Here is a 22,262-nt window from a genome sequence, read left to right on the forward strand (position 1 = left end):
TTTCTGAGAGTAAGTTTCCCATTCATTTCTCCAATCAACAGCTGGAAAAATCCGTATATAAAGAGTTTTAGACCATGCCTTAGCTTAGGCTAACCAGCTACGACCTGACTCCAAATCATACAACATATCATTTTGAGCAAAAAAACTAACAGAAAAACAAAAAAAAGGCAAAGGTACAAGACTGTTTTTAATTTCGAAGTGAGGGAACTACTCATCGCATGAGCCTTTTCAAACGTACACATTTCTAACATTTGCAGCCCAACGATAGTTTAACATGCTTCGTGCTTCTACACTATCTACTCTGGCAAACACAAATGGACTACATCTCAGCAGTCATGTCACTTCAAGCCATGAGATCAGGTGACTGCCTTGTGTATTAATAGGGGGATTCGACTTGATGTAGCCGCCTTGAGATGCATAACATGATTATTTCTGAGATTCTGATATGATTTCAAACTGGAATTATACGTATCAGAATCTCAGAAATAATCACGTCAAAGATAATTAATGCGTAGCAAGATGGGTCGTCCTAGTTCATGTCTATGAGGGCAAAGTGGACTTAAGTCAATGACGGGCTCTGGTTCAGTCCCCGCCTGCACAGGGGCGTGTCACTGACGTATGACTGACGTTTGAACGCCTCGGTTCCACACCAGACAGAAGCCAGAGTACAAAGCAAACTTGGTGTACACCTTCATTAATGTTGATTTTCTCCCGACTGGAGGGTCATACTGTCACAACATTCTCCTGAAATGGGGAGGAGGGTTTGGAGATCATGATACCGTGTCCGAAATGTGCATCCATTGCTCAGAAAAATAAGGCTTTGACAAATTCTGGTAAATTCTTGGATTCTGCCATAGACCTCAATGTTAAAAAGGGAGCCCGATCACTGCATAAATGGGGGATAGTGGCCCCCCCTCGTGCGGGGCGTGTACTACTGCTACCCTATTTGCATACATTTCCAGGGACAGGAAATGGCCTCTCAGGAAGTATCTTCGTAATCAACCATCTTTGATCACGTTATGCAGCCATCTTAAGATGGCTGCAGGTGGATACATCAAGTGGAATCCCCCTGTTGCCAGAGTTACTTCCTGTGCATATTAAACAACTGATGAAGGTGTTTGGATGAACACTGAAACGTCATTTTATATTTTTTAATCCAGTGTTTTTAAATTAAACCTTTGTTGAAACAGCAGACATGAACACACACACATATCTGGAAGCATTTCTAAACATTCATCATCTCCTACAACAGCAACACAACAGTCACCCTTTACGAATAGGCCACACACTTGTTGGTATAGACTGTTGATAGGAAGCTAAGAGGATTCCTCAACCAGTATGGCATTTGCTTTTTTGCTTTGTGAAGTAAAGTTGAAGTTGAAGTTCTAAAAGTTTTTAACCTGTTGTCTATTAATTGTAAAAGAAATCTGTTTGTATGGCACTTTAAACAATAATAATAAAAAAACCACACTGCTTGTGCGTCTATGGTGCGTGGAGAGAGAGCATCGCAGAGAAGCATTGGCATTGAAAACGTTATAGACAAATATTTAATAGCATCAACCAAAATCGCTATAAACCGTCCATAGTATGCTATCAGTCAGTGTTGTTTAAGTAAGGCAAGCAGCGGTCTACTAACCTATGAAGGCTTTTTTATAAGACAAGCAGCGGGCTACTAACCTATGAAGGCCCAGCCAAAATTGATTTGGCCCATCCAAAACTGAAATCCTGGGGCCGTGCCTGACAACCATCTGTGGACTTTCACAGTGGCTCCTACAGTGTGTGTGTGTGTGTGTGTGTGTGTGTGTGTGTGTCTGAGAGAGAGCATGAGAATAATGTGTGTGTGTGTGTGTGCAGGTGTTTATAAGCAGGGTGACTTTCAGAGATGTGCTCATCTTGACTGCAGAGCTGAAGAGCAGAACAAGCCCAAAAGGATGAAGTCTCTCGCCGCTGTTCTCGTGTGCGTCGCCCTGTGCTGGCAAGGGCTCAACGCCGTGTGTCCAGACCACACCACCCTGACGGACGTCAACGGCGCCAAGCTCTGTGCCCGCTTCTTCGAGGACAGCTCCCCCATCTACGCACAGAGCTGCGGAGGGGAGTCCATGGATGTGTACCCCGGCGACGACGTGCCCAATATGCCCTTGCGCTGGAACAACCGCGTGTCCTCGCTCGTGGTGGCTCGCTACTGCTCCCTCACCGTCTGGGACTTCTACTTGAAGGAGGGCGAGAAGAAGAAGTTCTCCGGTGGCATCCAGTACCGCCTGAGGGAAGTGTCTCAGGGGCTGATTGGCTCCTGGAACAACGACATCTCAGGGTACTACTGCACCTGCTAGAGGCTAGTGATGCGTGACTGACTCACGGGAGAGTGAGACTGGTTGGATCGGTTGGAGAGAAGACGAGCAAAAAAGAATGAAGGCACTGTAAATCCACCCCAGTCACAAAAATGTGTTGAAAGATGAATGCTTTCTTGTGATGTGAGAATCCAATAAAACTCTCTTGTGATTTTCTGTCTCTTTTTGCTGTTGTTTGTTTGAGGGTTTGTCATTGGCCATTCTGTGTTGTTATTAGGGCTGACAAAATAACTGATTAATTTCGATTAATTAATTTGAGAAAAAATAACTGATTAGATAGATAGATAGATAGATACTTTATTGATCCCCAGGGGAAATTCAAGGAAAGTAAACAAAAAGTAGACAAAGACGTAGAAACAAACACTAAGACACGGACACGGAGCTGCTGAGTAGGCTGCCACACCTGACGGCGCCGGAACACATTAAAAAAATTAGTGCAGATTAATCGATTCCGTATGACCTTTGACCCCGAACCGTTCTAGTCAGTAAAAACGACACTGTAAAATGAAGGAGAGAGAAGAAAACGTGCTGCCTGGATCATTGATTGGAACATTTACTTTTAAATTAACGGCCTGATGGTGTTGATAAAAAATAAAGTGTTGAAAAATAAAATCCTCTGCAATGTCTGCAGCAAGGAATTTGCATATCACTGGAGTTCATCAACTCTATAGTCGCACATCAATGCAAAGAAATAAGTGTTGACATTGAGGGGAGTGTTAATTTATTTTCATTGTGTCCCCTAGGCAGTGTTGTAATGTAACGGATTACAAATACTTCGTTACTGTACTTAAGTAGAAATTTCACGTATCTGTACTTTACTTCGCTATTTAAATTTATGTCAACTTCCACTTTTACTCCACTACATTTCCTAGATAAAATGTATACTTTTACTCCGTTATATTTCCACTAAGCATCTTCGTTACTCGTTACTAAAACATAAAATTAGAAAAAATGTGTGCGACTGCAATAAGGGAGGTTTGGCGAATCACTGCTCCTAGATTGCATTACGCACGCTGCGCGCGCTATTTCAGCTCTTGTTTGTTACTAAAGGAGGAGGACCGCCATGGAAGCACGAGCACCTACTGGAGGAACTCCCGTTATCTTACGACCACCCCGACAATAGTGGTGAACTCGGTGAACAGGTTAGTGGTGAATATAACGTCATACACCCGTGGCCGTATTTGCAAGAAATGTTTCTGTACATCGGCTACCTGCCCTAGCGGCCTGTGAAAGGCTATTTATCCATAGCATCGCAGGAGTTGTCTTCAGTCCAAGAAGAGTAAGACTGAATCAGGCCCGTTGTGGGTAATCGGGAGAATTCCCGGTGGGCCGCTTCACTTTTGGGCCGGTCGAGGAAACAAATATTGACATTTGTCACGTTAGTCTATCTTTTCTTAAAGTAGGACACGTTCCGCATTCTGTGCATGACACCAATGCAATGCCTCTGCATGGGTTATAGCCTACGTGAGGGAGTTCTCACCTCCCAAAAAGAGTTGGTTGGGTCCATATAGCCCGTCTTTTCCAAAAAGTTTTCTCAGATACGGATAGCCAAGCCGGGCCTACAGTAGACACAAGCGTCAGGAAGGATGGAGGGTAGAAAGAGGCCAGGAGAGACTCAGCAGCAGATCAACCAGTCGACCACTGAAAATGATGAGCCCGAAATTAGTGATGAGGAGGCCATGACTACAGGGACAAGTAGAGAGGATAAATTAAAGTTATTTAATGTAAGAAAGAGCAATTACCCTACATGATAAACCTATATGCCTTGTTTGCTCAGAAGAGGGTGTAGTAAAGGAGTAGGCTAAATCACCAAACAACAATATAGCCTACCCATGCAAAAAACATGTAGCCTAAACATTAGTTCAATATGCCTCTTTGTGGAAGCATGGGATACATTTCAAAGGCTTTCTTTCTTTCTTTCTTTCTTTCTTTCTGCTTTGGTAACTTGTGGAATAGTGGAATATTTTTTGTTAACTTCTCAGTTGAAGTGAATTATTATATAACCTTTACACATTTGTTGAACCATGGTACTAATAAAAACTACAGGATAGTAAGAGCTGAAATGTTGCTTAATTTATCCAATTTCCACCACTATGGTCGGTCTTGGGCCTGAAACTCCCGGGCACTGAATTCTGGCAACTTTGAAAACCAGCTTCTTTTGAAGATGAACTTTTCAGTTTCAACTAATGCATATTAGTAGCTGCTGGACATAGGTGGCCTTTGTGTGTGTGTGTGTGAGTGACGGTGACCTGGGGAGTAAGCCCTAGAAATGCTCATGCCACATGACCAAAATGTTCTCCGTACAAACAGGTCATTTTTTTTTTGTGAAAGAAATAAGTTATTTATTTTTCATTTCAGAGAATTGTGCCTAAAAAGTCCTAGAAAAGAATGTGATTTGATTTGATGAGTGAGATTAAGAAGATATGGGAACCCTGAATATGCTTTATGCTTTACTATAAGTAAGCCAAAATAAAGTTTACAATAAAAGTTCAAGATAAAACCGCTTGCTTTTTACTTTTACTTCAAATACTTAAGTACATTAAATATCAGAAAATTACTTTTGATACTTAAGTACAGTATATATCAGATACTTTAAGACTTTTACTTAAGTAATATTCTAAAAGGCAACTTTCACTTCTACCAAAGTCTTTTTCTAGTACGATACTTGTACTTTTACTCAAGTATTGCTTTCTAGTACTTTATACAACACTGCCCCTAGGTTATATCTGTGGTCTGAAATGCCTTGTATGTGAAAAAAAAAAAACTTCTTCCCGAAGCACATTTGAATTTATTTCCTCAGCATATTAGGTCATATCATAAATTATTATGGCAATTATTTGAACAGTGAAAATAATAATAAAAGAGTCTTTGAACTTTAATGTCACTAATGCTGATTATTCAATGATTCATTTGAATTTAAATATTTAAAATACTTTCACAGCAAAAATTATATATGCGATTAATTTAGATTAATTAATCACAGAGTATGTAATTAATTAGATTATTTTTTTAATCGATTGACAGCCCTAGTTGTTATACAATCTGTTTTAACACAAACATCATATAACCTGAAAGATGAAAAGAAATTAAATGTATTATTATTTTGATGTTTATGCCGGAAACGTCATAACACCCTAAAAAGGGTTGAGTTGAATAGGAAACCAAGCTGGTCAGAAAATAAATTGTGTATCAGCAATCTGTTCCCAAACAAAGATCTATATTATTAATACCCTGGCTGATCTCTACTCACCTGACCTCTGGAAACAAACAAAGAAAAAATCTTAATGAGCCCACTCTTAAATGGGTAAAATACATTAGAATGTATTTAAAAATAAAATACCTAATACCCTCATTTTAAATGTATCGAAATACACTTCAACACACAGTAGCCAAATACTAAATAAATACTATAAATACTGGTCTCTAGTGAATTTCTTAATTTAATCAAATAATGCAATTTGGCCTTTTCCATATTCAACACAGCATCCTCAAGTTGTGACTGACATTTGTATCTGTCAGTAGATGATTGTGTGACAGAATTATAATTATCATGAGCTGATAGGAGTGGAGAAACCACCTGAAACCAGCTGTTCACTTTCCATAGTGTTGAAGCAAAATAATTCACCATGTTTTAGATCAGTGGTTCTTAAACTGGGGGTTGCCAAAAGTTTTGGAGGGGTCGCCAAATTATTTCCTAAAGGTTTTTAGTCAAAGGCTGCAACTGACATAACGCCTTTGGTGTTTACACAGCCTACCTATGAGAGAAGACATTTTCTGCCTTTGCTTACAATGCCCATATCACAACATTTCGAAAACTAAATTCCGCCAATTAAAGAGATGGGGGTCGCGAGACTTGGCCCATGTTTTTTGGGGGGTCGCCAGGTAAAAAGTTTAAGATCCACTGTTTTAGATCTAGTACCGCTATGCAAGTTCTTTACACAGAATCCCAATATATTATAGACCCTTTCAAGCTGTGGTTAAAAAGTTCAGAACCAGCCTATATTGGCCTGTGAGGAATTAATGTATCTGACGGTAGCACATCTAAGATGGTGGACACAGACTGTGTGTGTATTTAAAGGGGGAAGCCATTGATACGGTAATGATCTTAACAGTAACCACCTGTGGACTTTCACAGTGGCTCCTAGAAAGTGTGCCTGTGTGTGTGTGTGTCTGAGAGAGAGTATGAGGCTAATGTGTGTTTGTCTGTCTGTGTGTGCGTGTGTATCCAGGTGTTTATAAGCACGGTGACTTCCAGAGACGCTCTCATCTTGACTGTTCCAGCAGAGCCAAGAGCAGAACAAGCCCAACAGGATGAAGTCTCTCGCCGCTGTTCTCGTGTGCGTCGCCCTGTGCTGGCAAGGGCTCAACGCCGTGTGTCCAGACCACACCACCCTGACGGACGTCAACGGCGCCAAGCTCTGTGCCCGCTTCTTCGAGGACAGCTCCCCCATCTACGCACAGAGCTGCGGAGGGGAGTCCATGGATGTGTACCCCGGCGACGACGTGCCCAATATGCCCTTGCGCTGGAACAACCGCGTGTCCTCGCTCGTGGTGGCTCGCTACTGCTCCCTCACCGTCTGGGACTTCTACTTGAAGGAGGGCGAGAAGAAGAAGTTTTCCGCCGGCATCCAGTACCGCCTGAGGGAAGTGTCTCAGGGGCTGATTGGCTCCTGGGACAACGACATCTCAGGGTACTACTGCACCTGCTAGAGGCTAGTGAGGCGTGACTGACACGCTAGCACTGGAATTCCACCCCAATCACAAGAATGTGTTCTGTTTTCTTGTGAAGTGAGAATCTAATAAAACTCTTGTGATTTTCTGTCTATTCGCTGTTTGTTGTTTGTTTGTGGGTTTGTCGTTGGCCATTCTGGTCTGGTGTTGTTATACAATCTGTTTTAACAAACATCTTACAACCTGAAAGGTGAAGGGAAGTTAAATAGGCTATATCATTATATTTAGCCCTGAAACTTCATTACACCCTCAAAAGGGATGAGTTGAATAGGAAACCATATATAGACATAAAATAAATCAAACCAACAAATATTTGCGAGTGTTGGGATACCTTCCCTCAGTTCCTAGAAGTGTTGTTTGCCAGTTAGGTTGGGACAATCTGATAAAATAGAGAACAGCAGCTGGAGTCATGAACCCACTTCCCTGGCTATAAGCAGGCCAGGCAGTCATCTATAGCAGCGTGATTTAGGCTCAGTTATATAATATTACAACACCAGTGGCTAACACGTGGTAGGCTAATACTGACTGTTGTTACCTTGGATTACGCCAATCAACATAGTGACACCATTTTAGCAGAGATAAAAACACTGAGAAACATGGCACCTAATCTAGTGCAGTATGTAGGCTTACATGTTACTCAAAGAAAACATAATTTATTGACTTACGAAGTGAGACTTATATGAAACAGTGAATCTCATATTTAGTTACAGTTAAGAAAGAACAGAACAGAGTGACTATAGCCTACCTCAGAATTAGGCAAAGTGAAGCAGGAGTGTGAGGAGAATGGCTAAGTAACTGCCACCCCGTTGGCGTCCACGCGATGGCAGTGTGAAATTTGCCAGAGAGATCGCGCGCCGCCACTCTTTGTGAAGCTCTTCTACAGCCCTACAGCCGGCCCGGTTCCGGAAGCACGCTGAGGCAACTTCTGGGCTCTCTTGCTTCTGAGCTGAGGCGTGTAGCAGAAGTTTATATTTTTCATCGTGTAGTTGTGGTTTAACAGCGATCATGGGAGATCCTATAGCCGAATATACAGCTCGACTCCTGCGACAGGTTTGTTCTTCTTTTCGGTGGATTCGGTGGCTAATTTCTCAGTTTTTGGTAAAAGCAGAGAATGAACGGGTCTGGTAAAAGTGTGGGACTGCATGTTGATTGGTCGGTGACGTAAGTTAAGGCAGCAGCTGTCACTATCATCACCAGCTGAGGATGCGGTGTAACGTTATCGCTGTAACTTAGATTTGCAGCCGCATCCTTTAAATACTGTAGGTCTGCCCTGTCGGGATCGTTCTAACCCATGTATTGATAGTTGCTAAATTAAGAGAACATAGTGTGGATGCTTTGTTAATGTCTGGACCATTGGTGTGTGATAATGTTAGCCGTGTTGTCATCAATATATTTCACACAGAACGTTATAGAACTCTAAAGCTTTGACTTTTATTTTCATTTTCAGTAAAGATAACACCACTCCACCCAGCTTCTCGGAAACGTGCAATATAAGGGAATAGGGAACCAACCCCTCTCTGTCCTTTAAAAGCCGCTATCTGACAGTTGCTTGTCTTATTTCCTCTGACATTGGTGAGAGAGATTAGACGAACGTGAAATCTCATGTGTGGTATCCCTTGTGTCCCAGGAGAACGAAATAAAAGCACTGTCTGCTGAAATCGACAGTCTGAAGAACCCGGTGGTGTCGGGTGTTCCCGATCACATAGACGAGCTACGGGAAGAGAACACCAAACTCAAGTACCGACTCAACATCCTGAAAAGGGTAAGTACAGAAAATATGCCAAGTTGGAGACTCAATGGAACATGGACACACACAGAGCTTGATTAAGAAGACTCATTTTGCAGTGTAGCCTACTCACATTTTCTTGAATCTTCGGTCGTACTTGACACAGTTTTTTCTGTACAGGTAGGGTAAGACCATAAAGTATGCAGCTATCCATATGGAGATAACAACATATTTAATGCTTGTTTCTCATGTGATGTTGATGTGTGGTGTTGTTCACTACCTCTGCTTGTGCCCAGTGATGATCTGTGTAGTATTATGTGTGCTACTTATAGTAGTGTTTATTGTTATAGTATTACGTGTGATACTTATAGTAGTGTTTATTGTTATAGTATTACGTGTGATACTTATAGTACAGCTGCATTGTAGCTTGAATGTTATTCCTCATTTTGTTCAAGTCGCTTTGGACAAAACAATAATAAATGCAAAGGCATAAATGACTAAATGCAAATGCATAAATGACAAAATGCATAATGACTAAATGCAAATGCATAAATGACTACATGCAAATGCATAAATGACTAAATGCAAATGCATGCCGGTATTTCTGCTCTGGCTCCGCAGAGCCTGCAGGAGGAGAGGATGGAGTGCACTAAGACCATGATGAACATCAACCTGCGGCTCCAGGAGATCTTTGGGGAGGCGATTCGCGCCGCATGCCCAGAGCTGGACAGCGCTCCCCTGGCTGTCACCCCCAGCCAGCAGGCCAAGTTCGGAGACTACCAGTGCAACAGCGCCATGGGCATGGCTCAGGTTGGTCTCTTTACTCAGACACACACACACACACACACACACACACAACGCACACTCATGCCCTCTCACAAACAGGGGGACTACCAGTGTAACAGCCCCATGGCCATAGCACAGTTTGGTCTCCCTCCACACACACACACTCACACACACACTCACACACACTGTGCATGCCTGGGAAGTCTGAATAAGTATGGACATTTTTACAATTGTCTAGAAGTTTTGCTGCTAGTTTTGTTCCCAACATAAATATATATATATGTATATATTTTTGTCAGTATGTAAAGTGCTACAAGTGTAAAAGAATCACTTGGCAGTAAGGAGTTTACAACGTCAGTGTCATGGGCTATATTTGCGTGACTGTAAACGGCTTTGGAAAAAAAGAGTCAGTCAGTAGAAGTAAAATATATAAGGGCGTGCATTATAATGGCATGCATGAATGAGGACAATCCTGTTTCTGTACACTGGGGTTCTGGTAGTTTTAGCATAACATTGACAATTTAACAAAGTATGTACATATCTGTAGAGATAGAAAAGAAGCATTTATCATATGGAAATGGACCTTGTTTCTTTTTGCTGTGGCCTAGATTATTTTTATGATCAAGTTCACATTTACAGTTCCGACATGGCACAGCATTGTGATGTATAGTACTGATTTAGTGGGCGTTGAGCCTCGGTCCGCTTGAACCCATTTCCCAGTAATCATATAGATATGATAGATAGATAGATAGATAGATAGATAGATAGATACTTTATTGATCCCCAAGGGGAAATTCAAGGTCTCAGTAGCATACAGACATCACACACAACATGCAGAAAGGGTAAATATAAGTATATACATATAACAAAACTCCACAGTAGAAGATAAGAAAAACTAACAAAACTAAATACTACATATACTATATAAATTAAATAAAAAAACAAAATATGCAGTAATTGTATAGATATGCAGTAATTGTAGTATAGATATGCAGTAATTGTACTATAGATATGCAGTATGGTTGCGTGTGATTGTCTGTATCGCTCTCATTCCTTTTACTCTTCAGACAACAGACCACAGGACTACATGGATTTGTCAAACAATGGTTTATAAATGACGCATGTCGTCACAACATATAAATGAAGTTAATATCACTTTAAAAATACAAGATGATGATTGTGCATTTTGTGTCTAATGACATAAAGCTATCATAAAACAAGCTGACAAAATTATGATAACATACACTTAACAATTTCCCTCAAACCCTGACTTGAATACTACAGCATGTTAGTTTAATGGGCTAAATTGATGTCTGTTATTCAAACTGGTGGACAATTGAACAAAACCCTTTAATGTCTTATGACTGACTACATTTCTACCCATTTGAATGTGTTGCCTTTGTTCTGAAACGTATGCTCGTAGTAGGGCTGTAACGATTTACGATTCGAAACCGAAATCGCGACATTCATATCCACGATACTGTGTCACGGTGTGAAAAGGCAGAATCGCGACACACCCTTTCTAGTGTTTCACGCAGTGCTTTGCAGCTTATGCGGCCGCAAAAGCAACCCACAACTCCCGCTTTACTTATCGGTAGCCTACGTTGTCCAAAAACAAATAAATAAATAAATAATAATTTCATACCTCACCTTGCTTTCATTGTAGACTATGTGTGCAACTTTACCAAACAGTAGAAGTAAACCCCCTCTCCTTGCCCCGCTCTCTCTCGCGCTCCCTCCCTCTCCTGCTCAATGAACACGCGCGACTTAAATAAAACATTCACAATCGTGAAAGCAAGGACGCATAGACGACTAGCTAAATTACTATTAAATCCGCTTAGCATCATTAGCATGCTGCACATATTTGTTTAAAACTCTAGCATTGAAGTTGACTGATCATCTCAATACCAACGTTTCCCAAAAGGGCCTGTCCCAAGGAGAACAAGTATTACCTTGAAACTTAAACACACATGGGGAAACTGAACAGTCCAATCAGTAGACTATGATAGGCTAAGCTATATGTTACTTTGTTTACAATATTTCCAGGCTTCAACCAGACAGCTGAATTAAAGAGGTAGAGTTGTAATAAAAAAAAATAGTAGGCCTAGGCTATAGGCTAATCTGCATAAAGTGTGCTGTCATAAATATCAGTCATTCAGAAAAATATTTTTATATCAGGATATAAAATAAAATATATATTATATTGTAATCCTCTGGTGTTCTAAGGGAGGCTATTAAAATGTTATTTAATAAAATGCCCCCCCCCCCAAAAAAAAAAAAAAAAAAAAAAATCGAGATTCATATCGAACCGTGGGTCAAAAATCGTGATACAAACCGAATCGTGAGGTTGGTGTATCGTTAAAGCCCTAGCTCGTAGTAGGGTGAAATAGCCTATACTAGTTTCAGTTTAGTTTCTGTATCATCAGATAAGTGTATTAGTCATGTGATGTCTCTGCGGTGCCTTTAAAATGATTAAGCAGAAAGCAGTTTCACACTCAAGATAAGAGTGCGATGTAATAACAGTATAGCATTACACAGGCCGAGCTCCCTGGCGGGCCATGACCTGTTTATATGATGGGAAGCTGGTGTCGTGGATCTGCAAAAACAACCGCAATACACAACGATAAGGTTATTGTTTGATCTTCCTTTTTATTTGCTAACCGAGGTAACATCGATAGATAGAAGCTAGATAGTTAGATACTTTATTGATCCCCAAGGGGAAATTGAAGCTAGATAGATAGATATGTTATTGATCCCCAAGGGGAAATTCAAGCTATAATTCATTACTACAGCAGGCACTGGGCTCATATGAGTGACCTCTCTCTCGGTCTCTTCACCAGGGCACGCACCAGAGTTGCACGCTTACATTTATACAACAGTAGCGTCCAATGGACACAGAAAGTCAGGGGTCATACATGAAATACTTGTTCAAATAAAATACAACATTTATCTATGAGTGTACCTCCATACCCTACAGCTGGGTTGTGACTGATGGAGAGTCCTGACCTTATGACTTTCCATTTACTTCCTGTGACCTTGTGTCCTTGTCCTGACCTTATGACTTTCCATTGACTTCCTGTGACCTCTTTTGTCCTTGTTCTGACCTTATGACTTTCCATTGACTTCCTGTGACTCCTTGTGTCCTTGTCCTGACCTTATGACTTTCCATTGACTTCCTGTGACCTCTTTTGTCCTTGTTCTGACCTTATGACTTTCCATTGACTTCCTGTGACCTCTTGTACCCCTTTGGTAGATGCTAAAGGCTAAGGGGTCAAAGGTCAACCCTAGGGAGATTGCGGAGAAGATTGTCCAGAACATTCCGGAGAATGAACTTATTCAGAGCACAGAGATCGCCGGTCCAGGTGAGTGCTCTGAGATGGCGTCGGAGTGGTCAGGTAGATTCCGTGATTCTAAATCTGTAGTATCAGTGATCATTTGTGTGTGTGTGTGTGTGTGTGTGTGTGTGTGTGTGTGTGTGTGTGTGTGTGTGTGTGTGTGTGTGTGTGTGTGTGTGTGTGTGTGTGTGTGTGTGTGTGTGTGTGTGTGTGTGTGTGTGTGTTCTCCAGGGTTCATTAACGTTCACCTGAGGAAATCTATTGTGTCCAAGCTGCTGACCAACCTGCTGGTCAACGGCGTACAGCCGCCTCCTCTGGAGTCCAGGAAGAAGGTAAGTGAGTTGGGAGGAGGAGCCTAAAGCCTTGAGTTGGGAGGAGGAGCCTAAAGCCTTGAGTTGGGAGGAGGAGCCTAAAGCCTTGAGTTGGGAGGAGGAGTCTAAAGCCTTGAGTTGGGAGGAGGAGCCTAAAGCCTTGAGTTGGGAGGAGCCTAAAGCCTTGAGTTGGGAGGAGGAGCCTAAAGCCTTGAGTTGGGAGGAGGAGTCTAAAGCCTTGAGTTGGGAGGAGGAGTCTAAAGCCTTGAGTTGGGAGGAGGAGCCTAAAGCCTTGAGTTGGGAGGAGCAGACTTATTCAGGGCTTAACATTCACAGCCACTGTGCCTGAATTCAGGTGGTTTCAGATTTGATAAAAGATAGATATATAATGGCCTCAAACGTTTCTGCTAACTTCAGACACAACAAAATGTCATTCTGTGTGCTGAAATTATGGGACCTTGAATGTGCTCAGGTGGATTCGTTTGTTTTTAATGTGTTCGGCCGGTGGTGGATTAGTTTGTTTTTAATGTGTTCGGCCGGTGGTGGATTAGTTTGTTTTTAATTTGTTCAGGTGGATTAGTTTGTTTTTAATGTGTTCGGCCGGTGGTGGATTAGTTTGTTTTTAATGTGTTCGGCCGGTGGTGGATTAGTTTGTTTTTAATGTGTTCAGGTGGTGGTGGATTTCTCCTCCCCCAACATCGCTAAGGAGATGCACGTGGGTCACCTGCGCTCTACCATCATCGGGGACAGTATGTGCCGCCTGTTTGAGTTCCTTGGCTACGAGGTGGTGAGGTACGTGCTGTTTTTCTAACTCCTACAAACCAAAAACATCACGTACATGTAACCTGCACTGTGTTTTGACTGGGCAGTGCGGTCCGGTCTAGCCTTGCACAGGTTCGAATCGGAGAACTTGCAGCGCTTTGGACTGGGAGACAGGCTTGTAAGCAAGGAGCCTAAAGCCCTAGCTGTCGTGGAGACCTTGTTCTCAATGTCAAGGCCGTAATCATATGCCCCCCCCCAATATTCAGCTTAAAATGTCCCCTCCAATATCAAGACAAATTGTTATGCTTCACCTCACTGTGTGTACACTGTGTGCTGTGTGTGTTTCACTAATTCACGGATTGGGATAAATGCAGAGACCAAATTTCCCTCACGGGATCAAAAGAGTATATATACTTACTTATACTCTACTTAAACGTTATGAACATGCAGATACGCTGGTTGTGGGTAGATATCTAGGGAGATGGGAGCTCCTTGCTGTGCTAAATCTCTGCCCTGTTGTGTGTGTCCTGTCAGGCTAAACCACGTTGGGGACTGGGGCACGCAGTTCGGCATGCTGATCGCCCACCTGCAGGACAAGTTCCCCAACTACCTCACTTCCTCCCCACCCATCGGAGACCTCCAGGCCTTCTACAAGGTGAGCGCCTCAGGGGAGACCCTCCATTCTAGGTTCTAGAGCACTAGGTTTGTGTTCTATGAGACCAAAGATTCTAGAGTGCTACGTTCCACTCTATCTTTGGAGAAGACTTCCAGCTTTGCCTGCCTGACTAGAAGCGTGGTTTTCACATTGAATGCCATGGGTTGGTATGCTGTATGTAAAGCTAGAGACTCCTGTACACATATTCAGATTTGTATGGGTTGGTATGCTGTATGTAAAGCTAGAGACTCCTGTCTATGTCAGCCATGTGAGCTGTTCAGGTTCTGGCCTCGTATTCACAAACAACCGGAAGGCTACAAGTAGCTCCTAGTCGGTGGATTTAGGAGAAACTCCTACAACTCCGGCAAAGGTGCTACTAGTATGCCTTCACATTGGTCTCAGCAACTTTGTGAATACATTTTAAACAGGAAACTCCTAGTTAAAAATGAGTGTTATTTAGGAGTACTCTTAGTGGTAAGATAAAATGAGTGTTATTTAGGAGTACTCTTAGTGGTAAGATAAAATGCTTTGTGAATATGCGCCCTGCGCATCTTTATTTTTGATCTTGATCTTTATGGGTTGGTAGATTTGTAAAGATAACTTCTGTCTGAGTCAACCATGTGAGCTGATCAGATTCCGATTCTTTGCACACCAGATACGATATGAAATAACAGTGCGAAAATGCGAAACATTTTTGTGCGAAATTTTCGCACTCAAAGTGTACACACCAAGTCCGATGCGATTATTTTAATATTTCACATTCTATTTCGCACTCACGTCACGCAGGTTCACACAGCGACTTTCAGTAAGCAGGGAGAACTCATAAAATCATCAAGATTTGAAACAGATTATAGCCTTGATCATTCATGGAACCGTGCATTGGCTTGAGAGGTGCTGGGGAAATTAAAGCTTGCGGCCATCCCTTGTCTATTCTACTTGTGCTATTGTGATAATTGTGCAGTCGAACCACTGATGGAACACATTTGGTTGGGCTCATTAGTGCACCCATACACCCACCCCACTACACAACACACACGCAACCAGATTCTAACGCTAGGCGGGAAGGGACATGATTAACGTTGGCAGTAGTTTAAGGAGGATACGCTTTTATAGAGTTAAGCATTCTTCCTTGAGAAAAATTTGTACTCCGAGTCCGGGTAAATAGACGGACACATAGAGGTCAGCAGGAAATGACGAGCTGATTTTGGGCTGAGCTCAACGTTGCGCTCTGCCCCACATTGAGCCCAGCCCCGATCTGCAAGCTGCAGCCAGGGGTGCCCACATATTGGACTCGAGGTATGCCATTTGGGCGGACTGGTGTAGCCGAACAAGTTGTAGGATAGGCAAGGCCTCATTTAAAATGTTAAATGCCAAAATGCTATACGCCAACACGCTATAAAACGGCCATAGCCTATATCATGTACATCTCACAAAACCATTTCACACGCAGGCTACGTCAAAATGTATCTGCTAAGGAGGCAGAGACAGCCTGTAGAAATGAGCATGGGATAAAATCGCACTGCTGCAACAAGTGGTAAAAATTGATCAGCTTGTATGACGATGATCCAACACACAGCAAAAGCTCATAATGATAGCCTACCAGTTATTAGCTGACCTTTATAAGATCCACAGAAAGTTTTTCAGAGTTCCACATTGGGCTATAGTCCGGTGGACAGAAAGGTGAACCCGGAAATGTTGAGTACACCAAAGTTTTATGATGGAAATATATAGTATGGGTCCCCAGCATGCAGAAACTGCCGGATGCTAATTTGCATATGTTGGGCAATTTGTGTAATTCAGCTAATTAGCATAAATTAGCATAATCGCCTATATTGATCATATTATAGGAGCTGCTTGGGCAAAATGGACAATGTTAGTATGTTTTTAGGGGTTACTGGAGATGCTGAGTCCATACCTGACATTTTCAAGATTGATAATCACTACTTAAACATGGTTTGGTCACATTCTTACTCTCATTAAGCTGATTTTGCTGAGTTTTTGGGGCCGATTTAGACAGATTTTTGGAGGATAAAAATGTTCAGTGTTCAGGAATAATTTGGATCCTCAAGTATTTTCTGAATTCCACAATAATTTTGGAAATAGCTATTCACTGGCCCTCTGCTGTGACTCACAATTGAGTAACAAAGTGAAGAACTAGCCTCTACTACTCCTCACTGTCCTCATCCGTTGTCCTGTCGTCATCTTCTCCAGACTCTTCATCCCTGTCCTTCTGCTCTTTGTGCTGTGTTAATATATTGCAACATGTAACATCACTGCCTTTGCAGAAACAATAATTAGTACAGGCCAGGCCTGCAGTTGCACTTTCCAGATACATGTATACACAGTTTTAACCCAGCTGTGCAGTTACAGCTGATAACATCTAAAAAATCAGCAGGAGCAACAGGACTTGAATCGAGGGTGGGCGAGTTCTTCTCCTTTCTTCATACCTGTCTTCTTACTCCATCCAAACGTGGTAATATCCACAGCCGGTGGATCAGAACGGTCTGGTGCTTTCCAAAGCAGCACCTGTAGATGGGCACGTTTTCCATAGAGGAGCAAGTTGCGTTCTGTAGGAGACAGTGTCTTCAGTGCTGGAGGAGCCGGGAGTGGGAGACCTCTCCGCCAGGGATGGATCACTACACGGGCCCAGGGGCCCAAGGGGTCAGGGGGCCCTGAAGCCCAAGCCTTTGCATGAAATCATTGCCTCAATATCAACACATTATCAGGATGTAGGCTATGAATCTGATTGAATTTAGTATTGGCCATCCCCAAAATGCACCAGAATACAGAAAATCACATCAAACAAATTAAAACATTTCTGAGGGAGGACCCCCAAACCCCCCTTCCACATATGCAACAATTAGTGGGGGGCCCTTAATACATCTGGGCCCAGGGGCCCGAAAGTTCATAATCCGTCCATGCTCACCGCTAGGTGGAGGCCAAAGCAAAAGGATCCAAAAAGAGCCCTTGCAAGGGATACTAAAAAGCTTACAGAGGCCTTCAGTAGAGACCAGCCGTCACCTGGGCCTGGCTACGGGAGGAGTGCTTGACTGAAGAGGGTCTCGATGCAGTGGCCACGGCGGAGAAAGACTTAACGCGACCGGGAGAGCGGCCTGAGGAAGCAGCCTTGGAAGATGAGGTGGTGACGCCGGCCTGGGCACTGACTTCACAGCCAGAAGACCTGGAGCCCCTGCCCCCGCCGGGCGGCTTTAGGCTGGAGTTGCCGGTGGCCCTGGCTGCGGAGCAGAGCAGAAGTGGAGCGGCAAGGAGGTGGAGCCGTTTGAGGCACGACGGTTGGGCAGCCTCGCAGGAAGGGCCCTCTGAAAAACTGAACTCTAAGCCTTTGGGTGCGTGTGGGAGGCACCATGCTGTGCGGGCGCCTGTTCGAGTTGGCCTGTTCGCTGGCGCTCTTTAGAAAAATAAGGGGAAAAGTTTGTTGTGTGAAATCCGATGGCACGAGCCAGAGAGAAGGTCTAGGCCTTGGCGCGACCGTGGCGGAGTGGAGCGGCCGGGAGCAGCGGAGGACAGCTCTGCGACAAGACAGCAGAGGAGGGATGCCAACGTCGGTAGCTGTAGCCTGATTGCGCAGCGTGGTCCGGCTGCGATGGAGCTGGAGTCTGCTGCCCCGACTGGCAAGACGACGGAGCGGATCGTCGGAGGTGTGGTGCCGGTTACGGTGCTCAGTGCCGGGGGGTCTGTGGCAGTGGAGGCTAGGCCCAGCCAGGTGTTGGAGGGGTGAGTAGGGCTCTTGCGGTGTGTGTACCCCACCTGCTGTGTGGCAGTGCCAGAGACTTTGCTGGACTGAATGTGGGAACGCCCGCGCCGAGGACGGCAATTGCTTGTTGGGGGAACTGTGTAGCGTGCTGGACTGTGCTTGAAATTCCCACAATGTTTTACGCTGGGGATTCTGGGAGAACTTTGGGGTTGTTAATATGTGTTCTTGTGGCTTTATGGTGTGGCGTCCAACCCTATGTGTGTAAGGTGCGAGTGTTCTTGACTTCCCTAGCGTGTCCTATGTTCTGTGCCTATGTCCCTGCTCCCGACCTTTAATAAAGCTTTTGATTAGACAACGCTGTCTCATCAATCGTTACACTATTAAATCTGCTTAGCATCATTAGCATGCTGCACATATTTGTTAAAGCTCTTGCATTCAAGTTGAATGATCATCTCAATACCAATGTTTCCCAAAAGGACATGTCCCAAGGAGAACAATATTACCTTAAACACACATGAGGAAACTGAACAGTCCAATCAGTAGACTATGATAAGCTAGCCAACTATGCTACTTTGTTTACAATATTTCCAGGCTTCAACCAGACAGCTGAATGTGGTAGAGTTATAATAGAAATAGTAGGCCTAAGTTATAGGCTAATCTGCATAAAGTGTGCTGTCATAAATATCAGACATTCAGTATTCTCTCTTTTTATATCAGGATATAAAATAATACAGATATATTATATTGTAGTCTAGCCACCCCCCCCCTTCCAAAAAAAGAGGTTTGTATCAAACCATGGTTCAAAAATCACGATACGAATCGAATTGTTAAGTTGGTGTATTGTTACAGCCCTACTGTATATCGCTACAGCCCTATCCTCCAAAAATCTGTCTAAATTGGACCAAAAAACAAAGCAAAATCAGCTTAATGAGAGTAAAAACGTGACCAAGCCAAGTTTAAATAGTGATTTTGAATCTTGAAAATGTCAGATATGGACTCAACATCTCCAGTAACCCCTAAAAACATACTAACATTGTCCATTTTGGCCAAGCAGCTCTTATAATATCATCAATATAGGTGATTATGCTAATTTATGCTAATTTGTTCAATTACACAAATTGCCCAACATGTGCAAATTAGCATCCGGCAGTTTCTACATGCTGGGAACCCATACTATATATTTCCATCATAAAACTTTGGTGTACTCAACATTTCCGGGTCCACAATGGGGCTCTATGGGCTGTCCACCGGACTACTACTTCAGTTATGAAGCATAAAACAAAGTTAACGGACCAGGAAATGTGAGGCAAAATTACGATAGTGGTAACCCTGGACATAATGCTGTTGTCAGCAGCATAGCCTATCATGACCTATTCTTAAAACTTCCATTTCCATGAATGCATGTTGTATTTTTTCATTGCAATTATGTGCAGTGAGAAGCTCACTGCTGTAGTGAGATTTCATTCTTTGAGTGTAAAATGGGACGGTGGTAAGAAGTGGGGAAAGCTGTCTGTAAGGAGTTCGCACTACGTAAGAAGTTCGTCAGGAGTACTCTTGAACACCTGAGAGAGTCTACTGTAACGTAAACTCTTTGTAACTTTGGCATATAGGCCTATTAAGGAGACTAGTCATTGTGAGCAGTATCACCCAATCTATCAGCTTTTTTTCTGCTCGTCGTTCTATTGTGACATCAATGGAACCCTGCAAAATCATTATTTGATTGGTCAACAGCTCTTTTTCGCATGCGAAATTTCGCATGAAATGAGACCGTTGCGAAAATGTTTTTAATCGCAACGAATTTCGTCCTCGGTGTGTACAGACTAATACCAGAGCCCGTTTACGGAGAGCCGGATCACTCCCTATTAACTCCATTGTACCTGCAATATGTTGCAGTTCCGCTAGGGGCGATCACGAATAAGTGCAAAAACAATGGGGGTCTATGGAGCTAGACGGCTAAATTTGTCTCTTTCACCTGGTTGTCGTTGAGAAATTGAAGATTTGATTGTGGTTTCTGCAAGCTCAATATGGATTATAGGTCAAAAGTTGAACGAACGAGTAGTCACGTCTTTTTGATTTCTTACAGGTTGGGTCGTTGTTGCCCACAACACACTAGCTTTCTGCTAATGAATGACGTCATTGACACATTTGAAAGGCTTTTTAGAACAAATAAGTGACTCAAAAAATATAATACTCAGCGGTTTGTATTTTCTCTGCCCCCTCTTTTGACTGCAACATTCGAATTTCTGGGCACAAAATTATATCCCGAGAAAAGTGGATTTGAGGGGTGCAGCTCCATAGGCCTCTATTCATTCTGCACTTATTCGTGAGTGCCCTCATGTGGAACCAGAAAAGGAACTGCAACCACGGAAGTTTCCCGAGAGTGCCGGTTCTCCCCTTATTAGACATTCTCTGCTAATACGAATGCATGTGTTTAATAGGCTGCGTAATTTCGTGCGAATATTTCCGTGTTCCATTGTTCTGATCCGTGTTCCATTGTTCTGATCCGTGTTCCATTGTTCTGATCCGTGTTCCATTGTTCTGATCCGTGTTCCATTGTTCTGATCCGTGTTGGCTGAATGCATTCTCTGTCTGTGCCTTGTGCTTTCAGGAGTCCAAAAAGCGCTTTGACGAAGACGAGGCGTTCAAGAAGAGGGCGTACCAGTGTGTGGTCAAGCTACAGAGCAAAGAGCCCGAGTTCATCAAGGCCTGGAACCTCATCTGTGACGTGTCTAGGAGAGGTGTGTGTGTTTGCGTGTGAGCCTGTGTGTGAGTCTGTGTATTAAAGGTGCTCTAAGCGATGTCATACGTTTTATAGGCTAAAACATTTTTTGTCACTTCAGTGTTTCCCACACATTGACTTATTTGTAGTGGCCCACCACAATATCAACATTGACCACCACACAATGATTTTCCAGGTTATACTAAATTGTGCTTAAATCTGGTTCATCATAACCACGCTATGCTAATTTGTTAAAAAACTGTTGAATTCAAGTTAATTCTGCAAACCTACCTCCACAAATAGAATTAAATTCTGTTGAAAACACTGCACTTACAGCAAACATCACCTCACCATCCGCTAGCTGCCTGTGTCCTGAGTACACTGTAAAAAAATGCGATCTCTGTGGACAACCCAGGCTCCAAAAACAGCCACAAAACAACTTGGGCAAACCTTGCCCAAAAAAACATAACAAACTGTTCTAGCAAATCACTGACAAGATGCGCGTTTAGGAGAGTTTTAATTGCACGGGAGGGAGGGGGAGGAAGTAGCAAGCTAAATTTCTGTTTTGTTTAAACGTCAATAGAAGTGACGTTACTCAGCATTGCTTAGAGCGCCTTTAACCTCATCTGTGAGGTGTCTAGGAGAGGTGTGTATGTGTGTGTGTGTGTTTTTGTATTAACCTCATCTGTGAGATGTTTAAGGGAGGTGTGTACGTGTGTGTGTCTGTGTGTGTATGTGTTTGTGTATTAACCTCATCTGTGAGCTGTTTAGGGGAGGTGTATGAGTCTGTGTATGTGTGTTTGTGTGTGTATGTGTGTCTGTGTATTAAGGCAAACAAACGGTCAGTGCAGTTGAAAAGGGTCAGTCTAAAAGCTGGGCAATGACTTTGCAATTGAAGTCCTCCATTCGTGGAGTGTACAAAAGGTTTTAGAAGACTGTTCTAATTTTTCTGAATGTACGTGCCACTGTCACATCTGATGTAGTCTGTCATAATAGAAGCTCACTGTTGCAGCATACGCTGCGTGAACGGAACGCTGATGTCATAGTGGAAGCTCACTGTTGTGAACGGAACGCTGATGTCATAATAGAAGCTCAATGTTGCAGCATACGCTGCGTGAACGGAGCGCTGATGTCATAGTGGAAGCTCACTGTTGCAGCATAGGCTGCATGAACG

At 43.0% G+C, this 22,262-nt stretch overlaps 2 protein-coding genes and 1 pseudogene across 2 annotated transcripts in view; all 3 read left to right on the forward strand.

Annotated features, from left to right (window-relative positions):
• Window positions 1-1,911: 1,911 nt before the first annotated feature.
• Window positions 1,912-2,478, forward strand: LOC143112516 (syncollin pseudogene; annotated as a pseudogene).
• Window positions 2,479-6,659: 4,181 nt separating this feature from the next.
• Window positions 6,660-7,058, forward strand: LOC143112910 (syncollin-like). Its single transcript, XM_076275331.1, has one exon. It carries the CDS (start codon window positions 6,660-6,662, stop codon window positions 7,056-7,058), a length of 399 nt encoding a protein of 132 aa, XP_076131446.1.
• A 911-nt stretch (window positions 7,059-7,969) lies between these two features.
• rars1 (arginyl-tRNA synthetase 1) overlaps window positions 7,970-22,262 on the forward strand; it is a 34,054-nt gene continuing 19,761 nt past the window's right edge. The window contains exons 1-8 of the mRNA XM_076274458.1: window positions 7,970-8,129; window positions 8,707-8,841; window positions 9,427-9,615; window positions 12,845-12,953; window positions 13,158-13,258; window positions 13,908-14,029; window positions 14,534-14,654; window positions 20,978-21,107. Of these exons, the coding sequence (XP_076130573.1) occupies window positions 8,085-8,129; window positions 8,707-8,841; window positions 9,427-9,615; window positions 12,845-12,953; window positions 13,158-13,258; window positions 13,908-14,029; window positions 14,534-14,654; window positions 20,978-21,107 (952 nt within the window). The 5' untranslated portion in view covers window positions 7,970-8,084. The remainder of the gene's footprint in view (window positions 8,130-8,706; window positions 8,842-9,426; window positions 9,616-12,844; window positions 12,954-13,157; window positions 13,259-13,907; window positions 14,030-14,533; window positions 14,655-20,977; window positions 21,108-22,262) is intronic.

Source organism: Alosa pseudoharengus, unplaced genomic scaffold (assembly GCF_046254945.1).
Source record: "Alosa pseudoharengus isolate Yale_2024_CS ecotype anadromous, Long Island Sound unplaced genomic scaffold, YU_APseudo_1.1 YU_APseudo_1.1_scf_8, whole genome shotgun sequence".
In the NCBI taxonomy this organism is placed as follows: domain Eukaryota; kingdom Metazoa; phylum Chordata; class Actinopteri; order Clupeiformes; family Clupeidae; genus Alosa; species Alosa pseudoharengus.

Bases quoted from the DNA above. Each gene is read 5' to 3' on its own strand.
- LOC143112910 (XM_076275331.1), top strand. From the start codon at position 6,660: ATGAAGTCTCTCGCCGCTGTTCTCGTGTGCGTCGCCCTGTGCTGGCAA.